Source organism: Tauraco erythrolophus, chromosome 14 (assembly GCF_009769465.1).
Source record: "Tauraco erythrolophus isolate bTauEry1 chromosome 14, bTauEry1.pri, whole genome shotgun sequence".
Classification (NCBI taxonomy): domain Eukaryota; kingdom Metazoa; phylum Chordata; class Aves; order Musophagiformes; family Musophagidae; genus Tauraco; species Tauraco erythrolophus.
In genome coordinates, this window is record NC_141478.1 from 4,176,213 (window position 1) to 4,203,209 (window position 26,997).

General features: G+C 42.2%; 1 protein-coding gene across 3 annotated transcripts in view; it reads left to right on the top strand.

Moving 5' to 3' along the window:
- Positions 1-26,997, top strand: part of ADAMTS17 (ADAM metallopeptidase with thrombospondin type 1 motif 17) — a 189,827-nt gene that overhangs the window by 102,323 nt on the left and 60,507 nt on the right. For all 3 annotated transcript variants that reach the window (XM_086620322.1, XM_086620323.1, XM_086620324.1), the window contains 4 exons: positions 9,111-9,212; positions 10,912-11,057; positions 16,352-16,518; positions 18,250-18,377. In XM_086620322.1, coding sequence (XP_086476448.1) covers positions 9,111-9,212; positions 10,912-11,057; positions 16,352-16,518; positions 18,250-18,377 — 543 coding nt within the window. The remainder of the gene's footprint in view (positions 1-9,110; positions 9,213-10,911; positions 11,058-16,351; positions 16,519-18,249; positions 18,378-26,997) is intronic.

The window sequence follows — 26,997 nt, forward strand, 5'->3', positions numbered from 1 at the left end:
TTAAGAGAGAGAAAGAAAGAGAGAGAAGCAGAGTTCCTGCCTGGGCAGCACAGCCCAGTTTACAATTATTGGAATGCTTCAGAAATTTTTGTACGTGTTTCAGTTTGGAAGACGGTCAAAACACATTCTGGTGCAGTGGTTTAAAGAAAAATAAAAAGCGAGAGGGGAACCAAAATAAAATTATAAAAATACAATGTGGAAATTTAAGAATATAAAAATAATAAACTCTTAAAAATAATACAGGGTGCCTATTAAGAATCAAACACTTGAGCCTGACAATCCTACGTTTCTTATTAAGACACAAGGGGAGGGAGAAAGAATTAGTGTAGCCTTGTGATGTGGCATCTACAGCTGAAGTTTGAACTTAACAAAATTAGCCAAAATACGATTGAGTATCAGCCTGAAAATAGTGTATAACAAGCTCGAAGGGCATTCAGACCTCTCCCATTGGCCTTCTGGGAACTTCCCATCTGCAAAACACTTCAAGAAAAAACGCCCCTAATCTTCACAAGCATATCTGAACAGCGTGTGTACAGATCTACATTTATTTTGCTGTCCCTCTCTTTTCCCACAGCCAAGAAACACGATTGTGATTTCATTCTTTTAATTTCTTCGGGTTTTGTTTGTGTTTTTTTCAATGGACAACACTGTTGTTTAAAAAATCAATACTTTTCATGTCCTACAATAGGGTACCAAGGCCTGAGGAGTTTGCTGGGAGTTACTGAGTTACGTTACTCTCACCAAAGACAGTAAGAGATGGATGTTGCAAAGTGTGAGGTCAGAATTTCAGGCTCGAAGTTGCAAAAACAATATTAGATGGAAGAGATCGTTGATTATGAAACTTGCCTGAAGCTCTTCCCCTTCCTTCATCATGGGCAGATTATCTTCTCCTCAGCTAGATGATAGCATAATACTGTGAACTCGTGAGTCTTTCCTTGGTGGGGTATGTGCAGTATGAACCTCGGAGCAGCACCTGACTCCTGGCGTGCGAAATACCGTGCTAATACAGCTGCTATGGTTATGACGCAGCTGATTAGCTACAGCTCTTTTAAGTGTACTGAGGTAGAAAATGGTAATAAGTCAAAGTACAAAATTTCTAACATTTAATTCAAAGCAGTGCCTCCTTTCCAATGCCCTGTACTATGTGTCTCTACTTCTTCTGGGTTTGACCACGTAGAGATACTTCCATGATTTCTTCAGCCGATGTAACGTATAGTTGAATCCTCTCATTTAAGATGCTGAAAGTTGGGCTCAGCAAAGCTGAAGAGCACACACATCAAGAAAGAATTCTGTGTTGGTAAGAAGGTGGAGAAAGCTTATCTTTTGCTTCTTGAATTTCTGTGCATCTATGAATCATAGACTCAGGAGCTAGTTACATGAATGCCATAAAGGCACTGAAAAGATTAGTATTTAGCATAGGCTACGTTGCCATAAAATTGGTTTGTGGTCTCAATACTATCTTTCCAGTCTCTTTCTTTTGACTATTACTTTAATTCCAGATATATGCAAAAATGATATAGAACTGGTGCTTTGCAAAGAAATACTTTAGACAGTGGAGAAGGCATTTAGTTTGCCTTGAGAGTGCTAGAAATTGCTAAGACTAGAGAGAATTTTTCTGTTTCATTGCTTGCTTCCCAGTGTACAGTTGAAAAAAGTATTTCTACTCACTTCGGCTTTCTCTGGCAGTATGAGAGTCTTCCACTGCTTGTCTGGCAGGATTCATTCTTGTTTATTGAACTCCTTTTGACCAGCTTCGCTTCGTTACTGGTCCTTCATATTGGCATTTCTGTGCATTGTTCCTCCCATTGTGGCTTTTGTCAGTTTTTCTTTCATCTGATGCATCTTCAGGAGGTTCAATCACAGCCTAAATTTTCAAATTAAGTAATGAGTTTGAATGTGTCCATTTTTTAGCATCTGATTTTTTGGTTCAGGGAAGGTGCGTGATTTTCCAGAAGCCCTGAGCTTCTACCAGCTTTGAAAGTTTCCCCTCATTGAAGTATTTCCAGTCAGGCATCTTAAACCACTCTTAGCTTCTCAAAATACTGGTTTCTTGTATCTCCCCTAGGTTCGAACAATTTCTGGATACTACATTGCACATTTCCTATGTAAGAGTAATTAATTCCAGTTTAACTTCCTCACAGAAAAGGGTGAAGAGCTTGAAGTAGGCCAGACTCCTCTCAAAAGAACTTTTGCGTTGCTCTGTCTCTTGCCATCTGTCCTTCAAAGCCGTTCATAGAGCCCTAGGAGCAGTTTTACCATGAGAGATGATGGCACACTTGGCAAAAGATCCCTGCTGCATCCGCTCTAGAGAGGTCAGGGCTCATCTTCCTGTCTGTAAGTGTGTTTTGGGCAGCTCTTGAATAGCTTGGTTTTCCTTTTGCTAACATTGTCAAAACATGAGAGCTCTGGAGTTCTCTAATCCTTCGGCTTTCATCTGCTGTTGGAAAGGCTGAAGATTATAACCAGATAATTTCATTCAGACCTTAGACATCCAAAGCTGTCTGTGGTGAGCAGTGTGTCATGGTAAATTGCTGGTTTGGAGCTGACATATTTTGTCTTTCTCCCTGAAAGACGAAGGGGAAGCATTGTTGTATTTTAACTGTAGACCAGAAAAGCTCCTGGTATCACTCCATCTATATGAGGGCGCGCTTCATGTGTTGGTAGCTGGAGCGATGCATATCAGGCCGTCTAGCTCAGAGAACCAAACCCAGCATTACACCCTTCATGTTCGCTGGGTTCAGTTTGTTTTGTTTTCCCTGATACAGAACTTTAACAAATCTCGGAAATGACTACGTTGAATTCTTTGTACTGTTTTACAAGGAAAAGAGTAGCGCCGGAAAGCAGTTAACTCTCAAGGACTATTTCCTTAAGAGTTCTCTAACTGTCAAGGGCCATTTCCTCAAGAGTTAAAACAAACTTGTTGATTTTATACACTTGTGTCTGGTGTTGGTGACTTTCCCCTCACACAAATTTTGATGAAGAGAATGTTCATTGAGTTAATGGAGTTACATTCATGAAAAAAAATAATATAAACAGGAATCAACTCTAAATTTGTTTGTTGGCTCCAAGCAGGCAGAGTATTGATCTCGTTCGTCCAAAAAGCATGATGTGCACATGTGTTTCTGTATGTTCTGAAGAAACAAGGTGATCACCAGGTAGTGAAAAATACAGAAATGTTTTTTACAAAACCTTTTCTAGTTCCATCTAAGTAGATTATATAATTAATTTTTATAATTCAGTCTGAGATGCTTCCTGTGCAACAGTAAAGAGATCCATTCTACTTTGTCATTAACGAATAAAATTGCACACTGAGAATTTGTGTGAGATTGTTGCCCAGTTTTGTTAAAACGAGAAATTAGTGGATATTGACCATTGCTTGAATACTCTAGGATAATCCTTGAGATTGTTTATCAAGCCTTCCCTTGCCTTTTGGATCAGGTCTGTCATTTGGACAGATACTTCCACTTTTGGACCTACCACTTGTTCCTTGGAATATCAACTCTAGGGAAAGGTCGGCAGCTAGCCACTGATACGTGTGTCCAAGCTTCACAGTTATCTTGTCTGTGGCAGCACATGGCTGCTTTTCAAAAGTGCCTTCGAATTTTGCTGGATCTTGATTTTGAGCACTTTTCATCTAGTTTTCAACAGCAAGAAGCTCCACCTAATAGCAGCAGCAAACAACAGTGCTCACCTGCCTTGTGATCCATTGCAGATTGTTAGTTGTTTATGCACCCAAAATTCAAGGCAGCGACAGTGTAGAAATTGGGACGATTGCTTTTATCACGTCGTTGTGTAAAGAATTCCTTCTCAGAAGCGTGCTGTGAGGCTTCGAGAACGTACACATAGTGCTTTGAGCAGAAAAACGTGTAAATTCTGTGTTTATTGTACTCAATAGGTGTTAATTAGGATTCTGTTTATAAGTGTGCTTTCTCTCAGGTTAGCTCTTTGCCAAGCCAAAACCTTGGTGGATGGAAAGAGATCGGATACTTCATTGAAAGCCAGCCTGTTTGTAAGCGTGCCTGTGTGTTATGTGGTCTCTTGCTCCTCTTCCTTAAGGTTGTTTACTCTTTCTACATCATTCTTCATAACCCCCTCATTTTGATGACAAAATTAGTTTCCTGATGGTTTAATTCTGCTGCTGGAAATAAGAGGTTCCTCTTTCCAGTGGGCAATAGGCAGCAGGAACAAATTAATTCTCAGCATAAGTAAGAGTTTCTTTTTTGGGATGAACCCAAGGTGAGGGAATGAATGTGTAGGGGAAGAACCAGCTTCTGTAGACCTGTTCCCTGATGGAAAGGACATCTTTATTCATTGCATTCTCTTCATGCTTTAGAGATTTGGAAGCTCTCCTTTGTAGGTAATAATTGAGGATTTGAGACAGGGGGGTATTGTGGGCCCTTTCTTCTCACTGCGACCATATGAGGTCACTGGGCAGAATCATGCTGATTTTAGTAACAGTGGTGATGCAATAGTCAACCCAGAAACTAGCAGACTCTAGACTTACTGCCTGTGGGCAAAGAACTGGCTGAGTTAATTCTGGCTTTTCCTCGTTTCCAGCTGCAGCACTGAGTTAAAGAACCTAAAATAGATTATTTCCCTAGAGCCACATGCGAGGGGTCGTAGCGCTTCACACGCTGCGAGGCTGTGCTGGCACACGTGTGGGATGGAGTTACACGTGAGGTAAACAGTCAGAAACAGTATGTGTTGTGAAAAAGTGCGAAAAGCTGGGAAAGGTGGGAAGGCCCGCAGCCAGACATGTTCCTGGGAGTATCCCAGTTGTTTCTGGTTTTACCCTGAAGTTTAGCCAGAGCAGGCAGTGTGAGGCTGTGGCTGTGACACTGAGCAGAGGACTGCAGAGCTCTGAGCGGTGTTTTCACTTGTTTCCCAGACTTTCAGCAAGACTTTTAATCCCTTTCTGTTCCTCACCTTCCCACTTATAACAGGAGAGGGATAAAGCTTCCTTTATCTCCAGGCTCCCAGGAGCCTGTTTAGATTGCAAGTCCTTTGAGGAAGAGAAAACACCTGGCGCAGTAAGGCCCCTTTCTCAAACAGATGCCGTTATAATACCTGTAATTGGAAGCGCCGCTCACCTGCTGAGCAGATATCTCGGAGCTTGAGAATTTCCGGACTGTGACCTCTCTCTCTGGGCTAGTTTCTAACAGTTGTGCAGACAAGTTTACCTATCTTCTAGGAGTTCTTAAGAGTCTGAAATGTGCAGCTTTTTAAAAAATTCCATTTTTATTTTGATTTTTTAAATTTTCTTTCCTGTCTGCATAAATTCCTTAAGGTTTCAGCTGAACAAGCATTTCAATGAAAAAAAAAATATTGAAATACTACTTTTCAACGACCATCTCACTTTTTTAATTTTATTTTGCTCTTGGAAATATTTCAAGCTGCGAGCTGATCCAAAGATGACCTTTCCCCACAGACAGTTTCAACAAATCAGTATTTTTCCAGTGAAAAAATATTTATCATTGGAAAACCCTAACTGGGACTTTTTGAATACTGTAGGGAAGACTTTGTAGGCAGAGACCTGCCTTCTAAAAGCTGGTTGCTGAATTTACAATTAGCACCAATACAGCTCTTTTGATGGCTTCTTCTATGTCAGGGTAAGCTCTGAACTGCCACTCACATACAAGCAACTTCCTTTCAAGTCCTGCCATTTCCACTTGGATATTTCCCCACAAAGCTGGCTATTTAACTGTTAAAAAGTCAGTCACTGTGACTGGTTAGCCGTAGGACTGTTTAATGGGGGTTTTTGTCTGGGTTTCTATTGTAGCTGAGGAGGATATATAATCTCTTTTGAAGTGAGCTATTAAGATGATAAAACATGTTGGGAACACACAATACCACAGCTGATGGTGGAATCTTTGCTGGGGTATCTGAGGGGGGACTGCACTGAGGAGCCTTGGAGCTTTGTAGTGGTATGGCACTAGAACACAGAGCCCAAGCGCACTTACCAGATTTTTCTGTAACTGTTTCCTGAAATATGCTTTGCATTTAGTGTTCGGAATCGAACACAGGGATGCTATAAAAATCCTGTGTTTTCCATACCTCGAAGATGGGCAATTTCAGAAGTGTTGGTGTTGCTAAGAGATAATTTTATTTTATTTATCTCCCTATAAATATACGTGTGCATACACATGTATATATATGCACAAACATGTACATATATATACACACATACGCACGCGTGTGTAAATATTTGCACCCACTGTATCCATAGACTGGGCTCAGTTCTGTAGTTCTGCTGGTACAGACACACACCTGTTTGAGCTTATCTGTGCCCATTTTTTCCTCCGGGCCATGGCTCATACCTGGGCATGTTAGCAGGGTTTATCACCTTCCATGTTATTGCAGGCTATGGAGGAATTCTGGCTGGCAACCAAAATTTTACAAAAAGCTGCTTCATTTTTATGACTTTCTGTTTCCACTTCCCCCCTCCCCCCACCCCACCCCCCTTTCCTTCTCCCAGTTTTACATCAAAGATGGGAATTTAACCCTGACTAATTTACATACATCTTATGATCCGGGGACTTGTAGCTGAAGCTTAACAAATCCCAGCCTTGGAAAATGCATAGATATTTAGCAATGATGCTCGTATGTGTCTGAACCAACTTCTTTTACATTACATCTTCAGACAGGATGTCTTTCTGACAGAATGCAGAAGCAGAGGGTTCCCTTGTGGAACCACGGGGCAAAATGTCTGTCTGGGCCGTTCAAGAGATCAGACTGGAGGGTTTCTCATCACATTCTGCTCTGAAGCTTTGTGGTTATGTGTAAGAGAGGGGCTGAAGCCTAGAAAAGTGGAAATACATGCTATCTGCACCCTTCATCTCTGAAGCTTCACTTTATTTTACATATCATTATTCCCCAACAAGAGTTTGAAAGGAAGCATAGCTGATAGTGCTTTCACAAGATCTTTGTCCGCAGTCGTCAAGGGAGAAGAGACAATCCAGATTGTCAATTAATTCCTGACCTTGACTTACCAGTAACAACATTTATAAGTCAGCAATACAATTATTTGTAATGGCAAAGAAACTGTTTAGGAAGTCTGTCGTGTTCATAGACTGCATTTAATTGTGTCGTGTAGCTACATGTAGCATGTCCTGCCACTGTGGCCAAAACTTCCCGTGGTACCTTCCACTTAGGCCTGTGACATGCTTTTAACATATCTTAACTGTTTTTGAATCCTTTTTAGTCATTCGTATGTGTAGTCTTAATATAAAGAATAACCCATCACCTTTAGATCCCAGTGAGTTACACAAGATGCAAAGGTGCTGTAGCTTTACAACTAGAAAAGCAAGCATCCTCTCAGAGCTGTAAGTTTGGCATTTGGGGAGAAGCTTTTCCAGTTTCAGTGGTTTATTGCCTAGATTTGTGGACAATTAACTGATGTACTTTTTGATGTTAGTCCTTTCCAGGGAAGGTGGGGTTTTGAGAACCTGGGATTTGCAGTGTGGAACAATCGATTTCTCCGTAAGCTCTGAAATCTCTGGCTTGTCAATTCTTCTGCCTCAGTATACCTGTCTGTAAAACAGTATGTCATGTCCTTATGGATAATTGGTGCTTAAGTGGTTTCAGAGCTATGGGTAAACCACTAACTAGTCACAGTCATTTAGTCAAAATTACTGAAGTCATATTCTCCCGTGTGCTCTGTTAGTCCAGGAGAAATATCTTGAAAATTCATTGATTTAGGCTTCCCTGGTGTATTTGCTGTTGTTTGTTTGTTTGACGATGACTTTCTGTGTTATGGTTGATACAGATGTTGCTGAATTGTGCCGCCTGCTTCTAGTTCTTGTGAATGTTCTTTTGGTTTAAATAGTGCAAAATCCTCTTTCCAGAAAGAAATGTAGAAATAAAGCAGGATGTGGATACTGCTGTGATAACGATTTTGTTTCAGTATGTTTTACATCATCGCTCTTGGAACTGGGATTTATCTCGTCTGCACCCTCTGCTGTACAGATCTATTTTATATGGACATTCCGACATGCCTGTACACAAAATACACATGCACCCACAGTCTCTTACATTACATCGTGAAAGAACCATAAGATTGAAGCCTATTGACTCAACCACTTAATGAGGTGCAATAAATCTTGACAATACCAGCTGGCATTTGAGTCAGGCTTCTCATCTTTTTACCATTACATTGAAACGTGAACAATAGTGGAAAGAAATCTAACTCTTCTTTTTCTTTTTTTGGTACTCAGATCTGTAGCACTGTATTGAAATCACCCACTTTCATGGAATGCAAAGCACGGTGGATGCTGTGGAAAATGTTAGCGATGTAAAGGCCCCTTTTCCTGATTCTTTTTCTCAAATTCTGAAAATGTTATTGATCTGACAGATCACGCAAGCGTGGTCAGCATTAATATCCCTGCAATGCACAGTGGCTGAGCAGAGCAGCAGTGTTGAGTAATGATACCCAGAGTGTGTTTCGAGTCTGGTAGTGAGATGTGCTGTACCTCTTGCTGCTCTTGCCCTCACATCTCACTTCTCACCTTCTCTAGCATATTGGCTTCTAGCAGCTTCTTCTCACCACCAAACCTTTACTAACTTTTCACTGCCTGTCACCAAGCTCCTCCTCTGCTGCATGGCACACCACGAAATCCTTTCCTCATTCTTATTCTGCCTTAAGATCTTCTTCTCCCAAGGGGCATTGCTGACTGATTGTAGCTAACACCAGATCCAACAGGGCTGACTGCATTTCGTCATGCTTAGTTACTTGGATATCTTTTTAAAAAATACGAGTAATTAAGCAGCTCGGACATCTAAGCATGTGGCATGGTTCCAAAGCACCCAAATCGGCCTCCCATATAGCATCCTTTCTTAATGGACTAGATTTATTCTTGTGAAAAGAAATCTATTTAAATAATGCATTTTTTGTTTCGGGTGGGTTTTGTTCCTAACAATGGCATCCATCAATCTCTTATGTTCCCAGCCGCACTACTTAATGCCAATCTGTCCTTAAAAGATAATTGCTCCCAAACCAACTAGATGCCTCTGGATTCACTTGAGAAAGACTGCCTGAGCTTTGCAGTGTATCCCATAATGACAGCTGACATCTCCAAAAGTAATAACTGCACCTCATTGCTTTGTGATTACAGCATTTGATGTGTGCTGGGCTCTGGTGCCTGGTGGAAGGAGATACATCCTGTAAAACGAAGTTGGACCCCCCTCTGGATGGCACTGAATGTGGTGCAGACAAGGTAATCAAAATGCTCGGTAGCAGTCAGTTTGTTTTTTCCAGCATTGTCTGTGGAATAATGTTTCCAAGATGTTCAGTATTTACCATAAACCCGTATTTCTTACTGATTCTATTACAGAAACTGCTCAATTAACAGCTGGTTTGGGTTAAGTCTTTCTGATTTTATGTTACGTGTATTCCAGTAGCCTCTGGGGACCTCTGGTCAAGTTCTTGTGGTCTAGGTGCCATACAGCCACTGCAGGAAAACCCGCTGCCTCGCTGGGCTGAGTGCACAGAGCGAGTACCCTGCGAGTCACCTTGGGCAGTAGCTCACTCCTGTCACTTGTGCTTGTTGCTGTCAGTGGTGCTTCACAAGCGAGGTGTTCTCCAGCGAAAGCTAAGGTAGCAGTGTTCTCGGCTATATTTGAGGTAGAAAGCGTGGAGAGCATTTAGGCTGACATTTGGGGAGTGGAGAAATATGGGGGAAGAAAAAGACACTACTGAAAGGCTTTATAGTTTCTGAAAGTAGCTCAAAATGTGCTGAGTTCAAGTTCAGTGATGTTCGGTTATTTTTGAAGCATTGTTTGCTGTACCGTAGGTATGTACTCAGATGACTAAAGGCATATATGGACTTTCCAGAATCCAGGTCAATGTAGAAAATTGTTACAAGAAACACAAAATAAACTCTCACATTAGTGGATCTTCCTCCTGTGAAAATCACCATTCTAGTAACTGGCTTCAGTGCTGTAAGGGTGAGAGTTACTGGGGCTCAGCTGCTGCCTTCCAGCTGACCTACTGTGCTGACAGGAGTTGACTTAAGTGAACATGTTTAACCTCTGAGATGGGCTGTGAGGTGCTGTGTGGTTCATAAACCCGTGTGGTTGATTCTCTCAGTGCACCTGATAACTCGTTAGGCTACGAAGGAACTTGACTGGTTTGGTAACTGCCAGCCCCCTACTTACTGGTTTTGGATTCTAGTATTTTTGTACGTCATATGGTTAGGGAGGTAAGGAAGAGTAAAATTAAAAAGTTTGTTGCTAAAATCAAGGATTAGAGACCTTTTCTTTGTTTGCAAATAAAAGTAAACGATGGCAAGAAAACCTGCATTGTGGGAAGCATGACAAGGAAACTGAGAGAAAAGATTTTAGATATATGTTTTTCTAGCGACAGGAGTCCTGGTGATTGTTTTGAAGACACTGCTTAGCAATGCTCTCAGTATCGGATCCTGGACAGAGCAGGAGAACAGGCCAAGTTCGCCACTTGGTCGGGAGCCAGCGCAACGTAACAGAATCAAAGGTTGTTTGGGGCCTTACCCAAGTTAGGTCCAAAACACCTCAATTATTTAGTACATACTGGAAATACTGCTGATGAAGACATTGCTTTGGGGTATAATTTCTTGGACTTGGTTTCTGTGAAGAGTGTGGCTTTAAGACTTAGCACTTAGATAGTTATCTGCTTTGTAAAGGGGCTCAATTCTGTGATTATTTTTTTTAATGACATAACTCCCTTCAGGGATTCGTTGAGGGTGACACTTAAATTTCTGTGGTTCACCTCATCCCTTTCTCCTCCTCCCACCTCCATCTCACTGAAGCGTTGAATCTCTAGAAAGTTAAACATGGGCTTGTTGTAATCTCTCAGACATCCTTTGAAGTCCACCTGTGCAGGAATGCTTGCAAGATTGGAGCTTCTTTCCAGCCTTTGCTAACTCAATTGCATTTCAGTGGTGCCGAGCTGGGGAGTGTGTCAGTAAAACTCCCATCCCTGAGCATGTTGATGGAGACTGGAGCATGTGGAGCCAGTGGAGCATGTGCAGCAGGACATGTGGCACCGGAGTGCGATTCAGACAGCGGAAATGCGACAATCCCCCGTAAGTCTTCACGTCATGCTGATTTCTTTTTGCATGTAGCACTTAGACAATCCTTGCTGCAAGAGTACAGGGAAGAAATGTCAACAGAGCTGTGCAGAGGACACGAGAGAGATTTCTTGTTCTCAAGCAGTAAGGACCAGGTCAAAATCCTGGAGTGGCTTGGAGTGAAGTAGGTTCTGTGGAAGTGGCTTGAAGGATTACCATTGGAAGTGGTCCATTGCAATGATTCAAACATAGATACAATTGAATTAAAAACGTGCAGTTTGGCAGAAAAAATGATGATGCTGTGTTTCCTCTCCAGCACTGCAGTGAATGAGGAGGGGTTGATCTGGATCTACAGACCAAGCTGAGCCAATATGTCTTAGAGATCAGTTTTACAGGGAGTGCTGGCTCCGGGCTCGGGAAGCGGTAGAGTGGCTGACAGTGATCATAGCGTCATACAGCTGTGTGGGTAAAACACCTCGAGATATTCTGTACATCAGGATGTGCCACATGTGAAAAGGAAAGTTTTCCCACACACTGAGCGCTGTGGGTGCCATTTAGCTCCTGCACAGTGACTACAAATGAGCCTGTGCTCTCTGCTTGGACATGGAGTTTTTTGCCCTGTGCCATCCCTCGGGTCAATTGGGGCACATCTGGAAGTCTTTTCTTCTTACGGGAGACATGAACAGGTTACCATGAAAGTCATTTAATTCACCACCCCTGTTTGTGTCCATTGTAACTTCTGAGGTGAATGAGGGTGCTCACAATCTTGCGAGCCACTCTCCAAGTTAGGTATCTCTAACTTCATTCATATTTTAAGGTTTCCTCCACAGAAAAAGCAGAGGAAACTTTTTTTTTTAAATAAGGGCTGAAATTCTGGCTGGAAACAGAGTCATTCTGAAGACATACCTAGATCATGGATAGGCACATACTGGCTGATGCAGAGCTGTATTCATGTAAAACTGATATTTTTGTTCATTCCACTCCTTAAATAACACTGAACTGAAATTGAATGTCTGTAATGTCCAGGCTTGATTTTTAGCAGCTCATTTTCTTGTACAAGGGACTGAGCTTTCCTTGCTGTCAACTACAAAAGTCTCTTTAACCACAGTGCTGACCAAACCTAAATCCATTCATCATCGTTCCTTAAATTATAGGAAATGCTCCCTCCAAGATTGCACACTGATTTTAAAATTCTCTTGCTCATATACATTCTTGGCTGGTGATACACACGTGATCTTCTTTTGCTTCAAACTCCTGGCGTCAGCCCATTTCTTCTGCAGCTGGTTTATTCACTGTCCAAAAATATTGGCTAAGGGATTTATCTTTTATTTTATATATACTTAGTCTTGGGATTATTTTTTTTTAAACTGGAATCTCTACTCCTGCCAGCTGACTTTTGAGCCTGTGGGACTATCAGTATTTTTAAACCAGTTGCTTCACTGTTTGATTTGGTTTTTCCTCTCTGTAATTTCTGTGAGTACTTGCACGCGTTGCCTCCAAATGTTTGTAAGGCAGCATGTCACGAGCCAGTTTGCACGTGCAGACACTTGTGTCGTACTGCCTTGTGTTCTTGTCTAGGCTTTGGGCTATGGCTATTGCAACTGTGGCTATTGCCCAGATTGCCCAGCTGGATTGAATTGACTGAATTTCCTAATTAAGGTTTAGACCCTGCCTACAAAAGGCGGGCCATTTCCTCCTGGCTGTGGGAGATGCAATGACATCCTTGGAGCTGCAGCCTGGTGAGCAACATTGGGCTGTTGTCCTACAGGGGCACTGAAGAGAAAAACACTGGCTTAAGTAGAACATCAAAATGAGATCTCCACCCTTTCTTCAGTCCTCTCTTATCGTGTAAAAGGGTCACAGTAGTATAAATGGGCTTTGATTTCTTCACTTCCATTACTGGGTGGATCCTCTTGGCACAAATACAGTGGAAGATGGCTGCAAAGTTGTCTACTGTGAGATCTCGCACAGTCAGGGTGGGCTTCAATTATACTGTTACTGGAAATCTCAGGCAGTGCTAGAGCCCATATTATACAGGGCTTGGGACTTGGGATTACAGGGATCTTTCCCTTCAGATTCTATTGCAGAGTCTGATAGAGGTGATGCTCAAAGTCTTGACCTCAGCATTTGGAGAGGTGGGAGGCAAGAATGAGGCCACAAAAATGGAGTGAAGTAGGAAAAGGCATATAAACAAATGCTAGGTAACCATTTGTGGGAGACCAGAGAGAGTGACTGTCGTTATTTTTTTCATCTTGCATGATGAAAACCCTCAGTATCCTGTTTAAATGTGCTAAGAGGCTGTAATCCTGAAATACTATTACAGAGGTCAGTTAAGTAAAAGATTACTGCCAGTAATTGTGCATTCTCTACCTGAACAGTGGCAGAGGAGAGAGCACAGTCAGTGTGGCAGAGCTGTGTTGTCCATTTCTCTGACTGCCCGTCCATGTCTGTTTATCTGCTTGTTCCTCAACCTCTTGAGTAGATGCTGTATATTCTACTAATGTTTTACTAAAGTTAGTCTAGGAGAAAGCAGCAACATGCTACCAAATAAAGTATGATACTGTTGGCCAGAAGGGAGCTGAGGTGGGACGGTTTTGTTGAGTATCTTATTTTTTTGTTGGGTTACCAGGAGTAGAAACATCCCCTAGATCTGTAGGATGCTCTGTTGTTTTGAGGCTGATGAGATGAATTCATCCAGCTCTTTAATTTTGAGAGACACTACATCAGGAGGAGGCAGTTCATTTTACTCCTTGATTAGAAAGGGAAGACAAGTCAGACTGCTGAAGAGCTGATCAGAGGAGTGCAGGCCAAAAGGCACTACATTCCTGCAGCTCCCATGGCCTGAGGGTGGTGGGTGCTCAAGAAGTCTCCGTCTACTAATGGATTTGGCTATTTATTATTGCCAGTGATTATTATTATCAGTAGCGAGAGCTGCTTGCTTCCAGTCCGCATTGGCAAACTTGTAGAAAGTCCCCCGCAAGTCAGTGACATCTGAAGGTTAAAGCCAAAGCAACTGCTGGTGAACACAGTAAATAGGATCCCTCTGTGTCTCCTGTTCCACAGCCATCAGCCTGATATCCTGCTCTTGAGAGCACGCTCTGTTACTCTGAGTATTCTGACTGCTTTCTTTTGTTTGGTTATTTTTTTTTTTTTTCCTGTGCACGTACACACAAATATGCACGGAGTCACTCACATAAATGGCTACATCTCTTTTGCTGTAGCCAAGAGACAGTGCTGAAACCAAAGCTTGTGTATCTGTCCGTCTGTGAGTGCGAGGACTCGTGTGGGAAGAAGGCTGCATCATGCTTCTTGTCATCTGGACTGAGTATCTGTCTCATCCAGTCTGAGGCAGCAGTCACAATCCTCCCAGAAGACTTCTGCATCAGTCTCAGCACATCTGCTGCCTTGCACACGTGCGTGGCAGAGAAGAGATGTTAGCAGGGCAAGCAGGCGTTTGGTCAGGCTGTTCTTCTGGTGACTCTCTGTGATGCTACAGTGTCATTGGAGATCAGTATTTACATTTAAAAACAAAACAAAACACTTTTTCTGGCTTTTGTGGAGCTACTGTAAAAATTTGATCGAGGCTGAAATTTGACATAAAGCTCTTCTATGCAGAATGAAATGTTTCTGTTGCACCAAATGCTGCATTCATCAAGTCCAGCACAGCTAGGAAATCAAAAATTCAGTCCTACAGCCAGTGTGTAAGTGAACAGGGCAATTCTTGCTAGGGCCACTGACACAAGTGAGTGACACACAATGAGGGCCTTGGTTTCTAATTAGCTGACTGATATAACCTGATGTTCATTGCTCTTCTGGGAGGGAGGGGGAAGAAATGTTTGGAATGAACTGCCACACTGCTAAAAACTGGAATTTGGCCAGAGTTGCTTTTTATAGCCATCTGTTAAAGAAGAGTAAGAATATGAATGAAGAACTTTATCTGTCTCTGCTGATTACAGCTGGGGAGATAGCTATGTGACAAATTCAGGAGAGCTTCAGCGAGTAGCTGCAGAAATTATGTCACGATGACTAAATCTTTTGCTTACTTGGGTTTTTTGTTTGTTTCGTATGTTTTGCAAAGAAAATATAAGCTATTGCTGAGAGTTTGAGTTTTCCTTCTGCTTTGGGGAATCATAAATCAGAATAAATAGAGTTTGCAGGTGCTTAATCCTTATGTTGCATTAGTGATCTTTCCTACATGTTTAAAACACAACTGTGTAAAATGGCATGGTTTTCATGGATGGAGATTATCTGCTGCACAAATTTGGTTCTGGATGCCCTACTTAACGGTACAGGTTATAGCTACTTAAACTGCTGAAACCAGAACCTTAGGGGACATGTGCTGAAGAGAAATTTGCTGTGTCCCACTGTTAAGAGTGTTTGAGGCAGGGGGCAAACAAAGGTGGGAAAAGAAAGGTGAAACATCCCAGGTTGCCTGCCTTTGCCTTCGGTATTTGGTATGATCCTGGGCACAGTAAAGTCACTGTGGTGCTTCTAGGTTCCCCATTAAGAACACAAATACTTAACTCTGATATTTGTGGTAGAACCACAAATTATCTTCTGAACTGCCTGACCATGCAGATACAAATAATACTCAAACCTCCAGTGTTATGCTCAGTGCACCTTCCAAGGCCTGACCCCCACAAGTCACCATCAGTTAAGAAACCTGTCCCAAGTCACAGGAAAAGTTAGTAAGAGCTCAGGCCTGATGTCACAGCAGAACCTACAGTTTGGGAGAGCCTTACTTCAAGTCGTGTTCTGAAACTGCTGGTACACACAAACACACACATGTTCTCTCTGCTCTTTCTCAGTCATTTGGCTCCTCCATCTGAAAATAGGTTAGGACAGGAATGATTTGCTGTTGAAGTCAAAGAAGAAATTGCATCAGGGCAAAATGAGTTACTTCCTTTGGTTTGTGACCAGAATATAAACAGTTAAACACTCTAGATCTTCTAAGAAGGCTGCTTAGTGCCCACAGGTGAGTAGCATTTTGCATTACCTCTTACCTGAGATGTGCAATGTGTAGGCATCCCCTATTTATTGTTCTGTGAATGGGATGCTGCAAAAGAACATTCTTGTGAAGTACTCCAGGGCACCTGTTATGATAAGTCAATTATAGATCCAGAATGGAACTTGAATAGTTTTCTGTCAGAGCCCCTGAGCACAGGGTTTGCCCTCCAACAAGGAACATCTGAGAGGAAGGATTCTCCCTGCTATTTCAAGAGTTGCCTTGAACGGGGAACCTTAGGTGAAGGTATGCTTGTGAGTAGCCGTGCTGCTCCTGCTGACCCTGGCTTTCTTTCCTGCAATAGCCCGGGACCAGGTGGGAAGAACTGTCGGGGAGCCAGTGTAGAGCACACTGTGTGTGAGAACTTACCCTGCCCCAAAGGTGTGCCAAGCTTCAGGGACCAACAGTGCCAGGCCCATGACAGATACACCAACAAGAAAAAAAGCCTCCTCACAGCTGTCATCGTTGATGGTATGTTTTTTCATCTTCCTCTGTAATTCTTTGCTGTTCTTTCACTGCAGCTTCTCAACCCATCTTGATTTCATCTGCAAGACTCTTGTTTGTTGTTAAGAAGGCTACAGTGTGTTCCCCTTAGCTACAGCTGAAAGACTAATTACAATTAGTTGTTCCTGGTGCTGCCTTGCTGTTCGTTTAACCTTCTTAACAGAAGATACAGAGCTGTTAGTTCTTTACTCATCTTTTGGTACTGCTGGGGAAGAGGTGCCTTAACTTGATTCCTAGTCTGAACAGACAGGTATTTGGGAATGGAAGTTGAAACATTACAAAGCTTAAATTAATTTGGAACTGAAAAAAAAGATGGATTCCCTGGGATGTTTTTGATGTGTGTCAATTCTGGGCATTTCAGCATGATTGTGTATCCTATTTACATTCCTTTAATGCGTCCTTCCCTGGATATTGCTGTTCATCTATTATTCAACCAGATGTTGGGAGATATGAAAAAGGATCGAAGTAACATCCTTTCTGCAGGAGCAAATATCTTCTGCTGCAGCCTGCTGAAAAACAGACAGGGTGGTTTCATCTGGTCATCTCAAAGACATGCTTGAACAGAGGAAGGTGCTTCTGAAATGGATACCGGAAGACCAGGCACTGGATAAGCCCTAACAAGTTAGGTCTGACACCAGGACAAGCGTACAGGCAGCTTTTCAGTTCCTGTAGCAGACCCTCCAACAGCACAATGCCTTCAGATGCCCTAGGAGACAGGCTGGTTTTCCTTGTTGTGCCCCTCTGCCCCCCTCCCCAAATAATTTTGCTGAGTGAACGCGCAATACAGAGCTACTTCCCTGACTAATTTCAGTCACAGAAAACTCTCCCAGTTTTTTCCAGGGATGAGCTGCTTCACTCCTTTCTCCGTTTCCAATCAGGGACTAGGGGTTGCCGAGGGTCTTGTAAATAGGAGAGAAAAGTAAAAAAACCCTGATGATTCAGTGATTTTTCTCTGATCAGTGCTGCCAGAATTAGTAGCATATTGCAGTGGTTTTTTACTTAACTCCTCTAGCTAAACACAATAGTAGCTTTTCCAAAGTGACGTCTAAGTATATAACAATTGCCATTAGCATGGACGAAAAATACAACTTTTCTCTACTGATGTATTTCAAATTAATTTGAGGTTCTTTCTGTAGATATTCTAGCAGCATAGTTTGCTGACAGCAGTGTTCGTAGGACCACAAATAGTTTTTACCTACTATTCCCTACTATTTAAGGAAATAGTAGGTAATATGTGTGCAATGCTTTAAATTTATGTATCCAAGCGTTCTTACTGGCAAACTGATGCAAGAAGTCAGTCCATCAAGAGTGGAAATGGACTGGAGAACTTGTTCTTCTAAAATCACTGGCTGTATCCTGAATTTTGTCTGAGACACTCACGCAGTGGTCATTCATATCAGGCTGCTGAATATTCCCTGTACCAAACATCTTCCATTCACAAACAGATACACAGAAGTGTACTGACTAGATGATTTTCTGTGTCTTAAAACACCAATCTCATCAATGTAACCCTTCGAATATGGATATTTTAAAGTGGGGAAATGACAGGCCTAAATCGAAAGGCTTGTGTTCCTTCAAATATGAGAATATCAACATATACCTTTCCAAATCCATTCACATAGAGACTGCAATGCCATTGCCTCAAACACTTGTCTGTGCTGTTCCTAAAGGCACTTGCTTTTGTATTTCTTTTTCCAGATAAGCCATGTGAGCTCTTCTGCTCTCCACTGGGGAAGGATTCCCCTGTGCTGGTGACAGACAGAGTCCTGGATGGTACTCCATGTGGGCCTTACGAGACCGACCTCTGTGTACATGGCAAGTGCCAGGTGGAGTAACTTTCTCTTGTTTTATTTCTAGTGCTATGTACAGTGTAAGGCAGCTGTGTGTATCCTAGAAGAACGGGCATCCGTGTGGGTGGCTGGGAGGCTGTCTCTGAGGTGAGAGGGCAACGCTATTTTATAATACCCATTACAGGCACTCCACAGCCCTGGGTCTTGGTCTGAGGATTATGATAAATGCCCGAAGTATGAGATTATTACTGAACAGCTGGGAATGTTCAGTGATCACATTTGCTTGTGTGTAGTCATCAAATGGCTTGGGTGGGAAGGGACTTCTGTGAGGGGAGCAGATGGGAGTGGAAATGGAAATCTGGCTTGCTTAACTGCTCCATTTTGGCTATTAGAGGAATTGATGAAAAAACACTGATGCTGCAGACTGGATTATAAATTGACACTACCTGATACAAGTGTTACATTGCCAGCATCATGTCGCTTTTCAGACTCATTCCAGTCTAGAAATACTGAGGAAGCTTTTCAATACCAGTTGCTCCCTGGCTCCTGCAGCTGCACGAGCCAGTAGCTTCCCCTGTGGATTTTTAACTGTATTACTGGATAGTGCCAAGGAGAGTTCCTGTAGGGGCCCATCAAAACTGTCTGAAGTAAGAGAAGATCCCCTTCCTCCCACAAGCCAGGCTTTAAAGCTCCACACACCAGAGAATACAGGTTTAAAGGAGCAGATCCTGCAGCCCAGAGCACAGCCCAAGCCAGTTTTCTTTTGTGTCTCATCTGCATTGTCTTACTTCAGTCACATAAAGAGCAAACCAGAGAGACTGTAGGGTAGGCTTTCTTCTGCTGTACCACAATGGGACAGTCAATGTCCCCTTGGTTGTCCCTGGATGGACTGGTCAAACACTGAACATGCTTGTTTCCTTCTGTGTCTGGTCAGACAAGTCAAGAATGGAAATGAAGAGGACTCTGTTCGAGAGTCTTTGGATTTGTTTCCCTTTTCCTGGAGGGAAGATGTGATGGCCTTATAGCCACTGCAATGATTATTTCCTTCTAGCTAAATTACGTCTGGAACCAAAATTAGGTATGGGAGATCTTTGTAGAACTACTCTTCATGGTTTGCTGGGTGGCGAGACAGTTTGCAGTGCAGAACATTCAATGCTTAGGGAGGCCATCTCTTAGAGCTAGTATTTCAGATTTCTTGCAAATTTAGTGGAATTGTGTAGACCCATACTAACTGGAGATTAAGGTTTCAACAAGGGAAGGGAGAGAAGAAAATGGTTATTTAAAGATCATATATTGCAGGAAGTCATTCAGAATGGATGGTCCTAGCAATGTGTTGTAGTCGGATTCAAGTTATTTGTCACAGACACTGTGACGGGGCAGACAATGAATGGTTTTTCTCTCTCCTAATCGTGTAGCATGTGTTCAAAATTTGCTGCACACACATTACTGATGTGAAAGACAGTTGAGTTGGCTTCTACATCATTGCTGGTGCTCGATTCTTCCTGGCAGCTCTTCCTCTAAGTTTATCCTCATTTAGATTTGTATCCTATGCTAGTAATTCCTCTTTAAGTATTAACAGGCCTGTTGTATCCACCAGAACAGCTTTCTAGCATCAACCTTTACTTCCATTAACTTCATTGGACATATGCTGGGGGCACAAGGGCACACCAAATTTGGCATTATTTCTGATTTCTGTGAGCAGTGATTAAGAACTACCAATTTTTATTGCTCTGAGCCTTCCAGGCATGGAGATAGATGAGCACAATAATCACCTGGGTATAAGAGAGGCTGTGATGGCATAATGCAGCTTTACTAATAGCAATGTGACGAGATAAGTGAAAAATCTTTGTCTGGATTGAGTTTTGCAGTCATGCAGGAGACAATTCCCACTTTTTCCTGCCGTATGCTGATGAAGAGGTGTGTTTAATTCAGTCCTCCTCGTTTGTTCAGATGAAAAAACTGAACAGCAAGTTGCTGGGGAGCCAGCACAGGTTTGATTCTTTATATGCTCTTTAATACAAAGTACTTTGCGGAGAGCCAGGTTCATGGTGCATCCCAGGTTACTTAATTTTTCCCTGTTTTCAGCTGTATCTGAAAAACCTAAAAAAATCCATTAATTACCTTTTATATTAAGGCCAGCTGTGCACCTCCAGCTGTGTACCATTGACTATTACACTGGGCTGGCCAGCTTTACTGCTCCAAACACTTGCATCAGCCACAAATGGTAGACCAGACATTATGGCAATGTACGTTTTCTTCTTCCAGTATGGAGCAGTAGCCAGCTCCCCTCCGAATGAAAACCTTTATGAGCACAGAGCTTTGGGGTACATCACGAAAAGCAAATTGCGCTCTAAGTCGGGGGCAACTGCCTTTAACTGTGCAGAGAGGTGATGACAGCTGCAGAACATTCAGTCCATTTGTATCTGGCTGAGAGAAAACACAAAATGATCAATTCAAGCCGAGCAGATTTGAAAGCCCTGTGAACTCATTTATAATACTCTCCCGCCTTATATGCAGTTTAGTGCTGAGAATTGCCATATGTGCTGTGTACCCCATTTGCCACAGATACCCATCTAACTAGCTGCCTATTAAACCAATTTAATCAGCATGTTCATTTAATTAGTCTTCTCCTCATTTCTTTACCCAGTGTAGACAAAGCCTGGCAACAAGCATTGCAGGGGGCCTGCAGAAGAGAATAAGTGCTGAAATCAGAGGGTGGTATTACTGTTATTTATTTTCTTCTTTAATCCTTCTAGTTAAAGGCTCTCAAAGGCAGGAATGACACATTGCCAGCGTAACAGACAAATTAGCAGTAACCATTGCCTGTGAACATCTAGTTCAGGAAATGTAACAGCTCTTTTCCCTTCAGCAGTAGACGCTCCTAAATGAAACTCATGCATCGTTGCTGCATGATGAATGAATGTAAATGAACACGGCAAAGAAAAAAAACAGTTCTTGCAAGGAGAAGAGGGATTTTGAGAGGGGAAGCAGAAACAGATTCTTTGAAGCCTCAAAATACCCTAACTGTGTTTGGACACTAAGGGAGGAGAGTTTTCCTTCACTTGTGCTTTGTGAACTTAAAACAGTTTCATTTTAAAGCCATGAGCTGTGCTCCAATCTAAACAGTGTGAATGAAGCCTTTTGGTGTCATCCTCACCACCCCTGAAGCAAAATCATCATAACTAGTGGCATCCCTGTATTTGTCACTTACACCTGAAGGCAGCTAGAGTGAGTAAACTTGGTTAATGCTTTGGTCATGCATAGAGAAGCATCAGAGAGAAAAGTCAGCCCTAAATGTAGCATAGGGATTCCTAAGTCACCTAGACTTTTTATAATCTTACTCCTTGTCTTTGAGACGAATCATTCAGTTTTATCCTGTCCTCATTTATGAGAATAGTTTTTGAGGCCAAACATTTAATTCTTGATAGTGATAGAAGTTTGCCAGAATGAGGACAAAATAAAAGCTATGTCAGAGTTTCAAGAGTTGGTCTCAAAAATTGAAGGGAGTGTTGCAAAGTTATGCCTTTAGGAGAAACCTTGTAAAGTAATAACAAAGGCTCTTGTCCTTACCATCTTCTGAGCAAATGAGCTGCTTTGTTCAATGTGTGTATAGGTCTGACCTTTTCTTCTTGAAATGTACGTAATCTTCTAGCAAGGAGAATTTCTTTTCTACTGAGATTTTTGAGACAGAAAATCTGTAGCAGGCTGGAGAACAAGAGGAGTCTGATGCATCTGGGGAGAAGGAGGAGGGTGAGTGCTCATCTAGGCTTTGCAGCCTCTCTCTGTTACCAGCTTCCACAGTTTGCATTCTCTAGCATGAACATTGCAGTTATGGTGAATACAGGGTAGGGCAGTGCAAACTGCATCTCGAATTGCTTTTCTCTTCTCATGTTTCTCGTCAAATGACAGACGGCTTTCAGAGAGAGGATTCCCTGAGGGGTTTGTTCCTCCTCGAGACCGTTCGGTGTATGTTTCGTGAGTCAACGTTCATGGAAGGAAGGAGTGTGCTTTCTAAGCTCCTGCAGTTCCTAGCTCTCTTTGTGCTGCTGAAGTTAGTAGAAAACTGCTGGCAGAAGTAGAGCTAAAAAAGGTGTCAGGTGTCACACAGCAGTGGTGTGGGGAGAAGACAAGCTGCTCAGCTGACTGTTATGACGCGCATGACTCTGTGCTGGCTTTTCTCAAAGGAGGATTAGTCTGAAACTCGTGATAGCAAGAGAACTTTCCAGTGGAGACTGCAGATTGTACTTCAGGATGTAATCTAAGGTCTCTTTGAAAAGCGACCTCCTGTATAGTGGAACCTGGCGAGAGATCAAGGGTAGTCTTTGTTGTGATTTAACAATTGAAGAGGTGAACGTGTTTTGGCTCTACCTACAGTTTTCTCATTAATGTTTTGTCATGTCATGGCTACTTTTAGCTTGCTGGTGAATCTACAGTACATTCAATGATGACAAGCCACACATTAGCCTGTCGTGGAACAGCAAAAATATTATAGAATAACTTTCTTCCAAAAGTGGTTGTCATACAGTATGAAAGGGGAGCACAAACTTGAAAATGGAGACGTTTTCAAAAATAGTTTTTGCAGATTGGATAGACAGAATGCCAGGAGAGGGCCACGAGTGGCAGAGGATAAATTGCAGATGTCTACTGGACCTATTGCTGGCAACCAGTTTTCTGTGTACTCAGTACCCGCTTTTTGCATTTGATTGATGCATACGATTCTGGCTTTGCCTCTTCACTTGAGTATTTTCCATGTACTATTCATATTCCTGTATTAGAAACTGTGGTACAAGATGTCCCAGACTGGGTAGCTTGTCTCCATACAACTTGACTTAGCACTGTGATTTGATAAATTATTTAGTATATGTGCACAAAATCCAGAAGCATTGTTTGAACTGTAGAAGCCTGTTGTATAATTGCCTTTTTTTTTTTCAATTTCTGGGTCTGTAGCAATGTAATCCGAGGCCTAAAAAGAGTATCAGGGCTTTTGGTGAGTAAGGCATAGCGACAAAAAACAAGACTTTGTCAATATCCTGCTACTTTTTTTAGTGTACTTTACAGTAGGATATGAAAAAAGAAATCATGCTGTTTCCTTCTATATTTCTTCTATGTTAACCCACAAAGAGCATGTAATAAACAGTTCATTGTGTTATCTACCTTGGAGGCTTTAGATTTTGCTTGTGGCTTGAGCAGCCAAGAATCAACCAGAAGGAAGGCTACAGGTGTATCGTATACTGAGAAATATATATTATTTTCACATCCAGAATTGACATGATAGATGCCTCTTTTAAAGAATGGGCACTTGATATAAAATCCTCTGGTATCTGCAGCCTGCTGACAATTGCACAAACCAGGGCAGAGGCAGGGTAGAATCAGGTCAGAGGTGTCAGTTCAGATGAAGCTGCTTTGGAAGGATCAGAAAGGGGTAGGTACAGATAGCGACCAAAGAACAGAAGCAAAGGAGCTCCTGTTCACTCATGTAGCCTGCTCTGCTGCCAGAACACAGGGCTTTTGACAGGCTCTGTATGTGCAAAAGTGCTTATCAAGAATAATTGTACCTAACATCCCCATGAAGTGCTAAGGGATCTAAACACAAAGTCGATGGGCCAGTGTGATTGGGAATCTAATGCAGATAAGCTAATGTTAATTTAAAATAGGCAGTGCTTGTCTCTTGTTCCAGCAAAGCTGCTTTGATTCAGATAAAATCTGAAGACTCAGGAAATGACAAGAGAATATTTGCTGAGCTAACTTCTACATGGACTCCAATCCATCACACAAAATTTGTTGTGGAACAGAAACAGAAGTAACTTACAGATATCTGGGCTCGCCCTCCTGGCCGCATCCTGACAGACACCCATAATCCTTCACAAGGGCAGTCGTGTTTAAAACAAAGAAATAAGAATTCTCTTACCCTCAGATCCGAATGTCAGTTGCTCACATATGCACATTCCTGTTTCATGTGGTCCATCCCTGGAGATATCAATGGACACTGGATATTGTGGACAAAAAATTGGCAGTGTAGATGAACCTGTCATAACCAGCATGCTCTGTACATGATGAATTTGTAAAATGGCACATGTTGCATCAATATTTATGTTTGATCCATTGAGACAGCTAGTTAGTTTAGCATATGGGAAGCATTACAGTTTTGTGAGCCTACAATGTCATTTCTTACACAGGGTGGGTGTATGTAACAAAAATAATTCTGTTCATGTAGCAAAACATGCTTACGCAGGCTGTATCAATTGAGCTTTTGCACAGCCATTGAAAAGACAAATAAAAATGTAATTAAAAAATATCCAAGCAATACAGAAAATAGTTCACACACAAGAATTCAAATGATATGTATTCAGAAGAGGAGTTTTCCTATGCTGGAGCCAGCAATGACTGAAGCTGGAAATACCACCCAACAAACAGTATTTTCAGATGTTTAATTACAAAAATGAGAAGAAGGGAGAGGAAGAGAAGGAAGGGTGGACTGAGATATCAGCTCAGAGAGAATGAATTTCAAGGATTTGGCTCAGCAAATGTGCAGTTACCTGCCAATTTAAAGATCAATGGGTAGTTCCAAAGCATGGTGTCAGAGTAGGAGACTGCCTGGATTGAAGATCGTTAAGAAACCTGCGGATATAGTTATGACTGTCCATGCTGAGGACTTGAAGCCCCAAAAGACTATCATTAAGTTTCTTGCCAGCACTCTCATGTTTTAATATGGGCAAGGGACTGGCTTTAGTTAAAATCCCCTTCCTCTTTGTCCGATTGATGCTGTTAATAGCAGTACGGCAGCACTACAGGCTTACAACAGCTAGTGCAGGCAGGAGCTGGAACTCCTCGGTGATGACAACATCAGTCCCTTTGCCAAAGTTAGAGATATCACTGTCCAAGTCCATGTTGGATGATACAGGGAAGCTCCAAGAGTTCAAGAAGAGGACTGATAGTGGTGGATGCTTCCACGGACTAAGCAGGTGGTGGTTACACCAGGCTGGCTTTTTACTTTATATTCTTCCTTCTGAATAGAGACGAGCACCAAGTGCCCTGCTCACTCCTTAATGGATCCTCTTGATAGAAATACAAAACAGCTTCCCTTCTCACCAGTCCATTCGAGACTGATGGAACTGAAAGTATCCCGATAGTGCTGAATGGACTGTTCCGTGGACTCAGTCTGCTCACCTGCAGGGTAACTCTTGGGTCACAAAACACACAGGATGTTATTACAAGGTCTTTTTTCCATCAGAATGTAAAGCTTCCGCTTTCTGTCTTTCTGCTTCTTAATTTGAAAAAATCACCTTACCTTGGTTTGTATGCTGAACTGTACGGGAAGCAGCACAAAACAAGTTAGAGGTGGTAGAGATCAAATAACTCCCTTGAGCTTCTTGAGTTTTAGGGGATTGTTTCTGCACTATGATAACTTGACTTTTGAACAGTGAAACTTGGGATTTTCCCTTCGCATACAGTTAATTAAACCCTCACTTTTTTGAAAGCTTTCTGTGAGTCGAGGGCAGTTCTGTCTATTTTAACAATTGACAATAGCACACAACGTAATCTCAGTGAGAAGCTGATGATGTACAGACTCAATAGATCTTCCCCCCCCCCCCCAGTCTGGTGGGGCTCAGGCATAAGCCTCCAGCCCCCAGTGCTGGAATCTCCAGGACTTTCTCACCTTGGAGGAAGCTGGACATGTCTCTCAAACAACAGTCCAAGGACGGCTCACAGATACTTTCCTCCCAGGAAGAGTGATGCTTGCTGTGTTTTACTTCCTCACCCTTCCAGTCCTGTCTCTTCTCCTTTGCCACTCGTTTTAAGAGTTGCAGTATTTTCAGAGTGGAGAGTTTTCAAAGGATGCAAGTGACCCAGATGATCGCTGTAATGTATTACTAAATGCCTTTACAGCTTTTGGAATCTATTGTCAAATTTTACCAAAAGCTGTTTCATTATATACTGTTATTAAATATACTTTTACTTTGGAAATGATTGGAAGGCTGGAGGAGGAGGAAATGGGCTCTAATGTAGGCAAGAGTAAAGTGCTTCTGAGGTATTTTTCCCCCGCAAAAGAGCAATAACACACCAATTTTCATCTTGAAGCCAAGATAGAAAACTGGTTTGTTCTCTTTAAAGATTTCCCTTTGTAAAAAGCCATTTCCTGGCCCGAATCTGATGGGGGCTTTAATCCTCAAGCCCTGGCTTGAAGACAAAGTCTGCCCTGTGGATGGGTGGGGTGGTGCTGTTGAAGGGAAGGCTGCAGGGGCCATTCCCATTTTCTCCATTCGCAGGGAATTAGGGTGAAGATGAAAGATGAAAAACAGCAAAGGTTTTGGGAGGTATATTTGTGGATTCAGTGGGTGCCCTTTCCATGTCTTCAGAGAGGGTCTCTCAAGTCACAGTGCATTGGTGACCTGGTAAATGTGGGATGAAATGGCTCGTCTTGAAGCCCAGTGTCAGAAGAGGGAGGACTAACTCTTTCAGAGGCTTTTCAAGCTTGCACTGGTTCACATAATCTGGGAAACTGCAGCGTAAATGCAAAGCATGTGATTACTAACTCCCCATTCTTTGCCTGCCTCCGTTATAGTCCTACAGACTCCTCACGTAGTGCTGGGAATAAGTGTGGTTCAACACTCATTATGTTCCCTTTATTCATTTGTGTGCTCACATAGCGCTAATA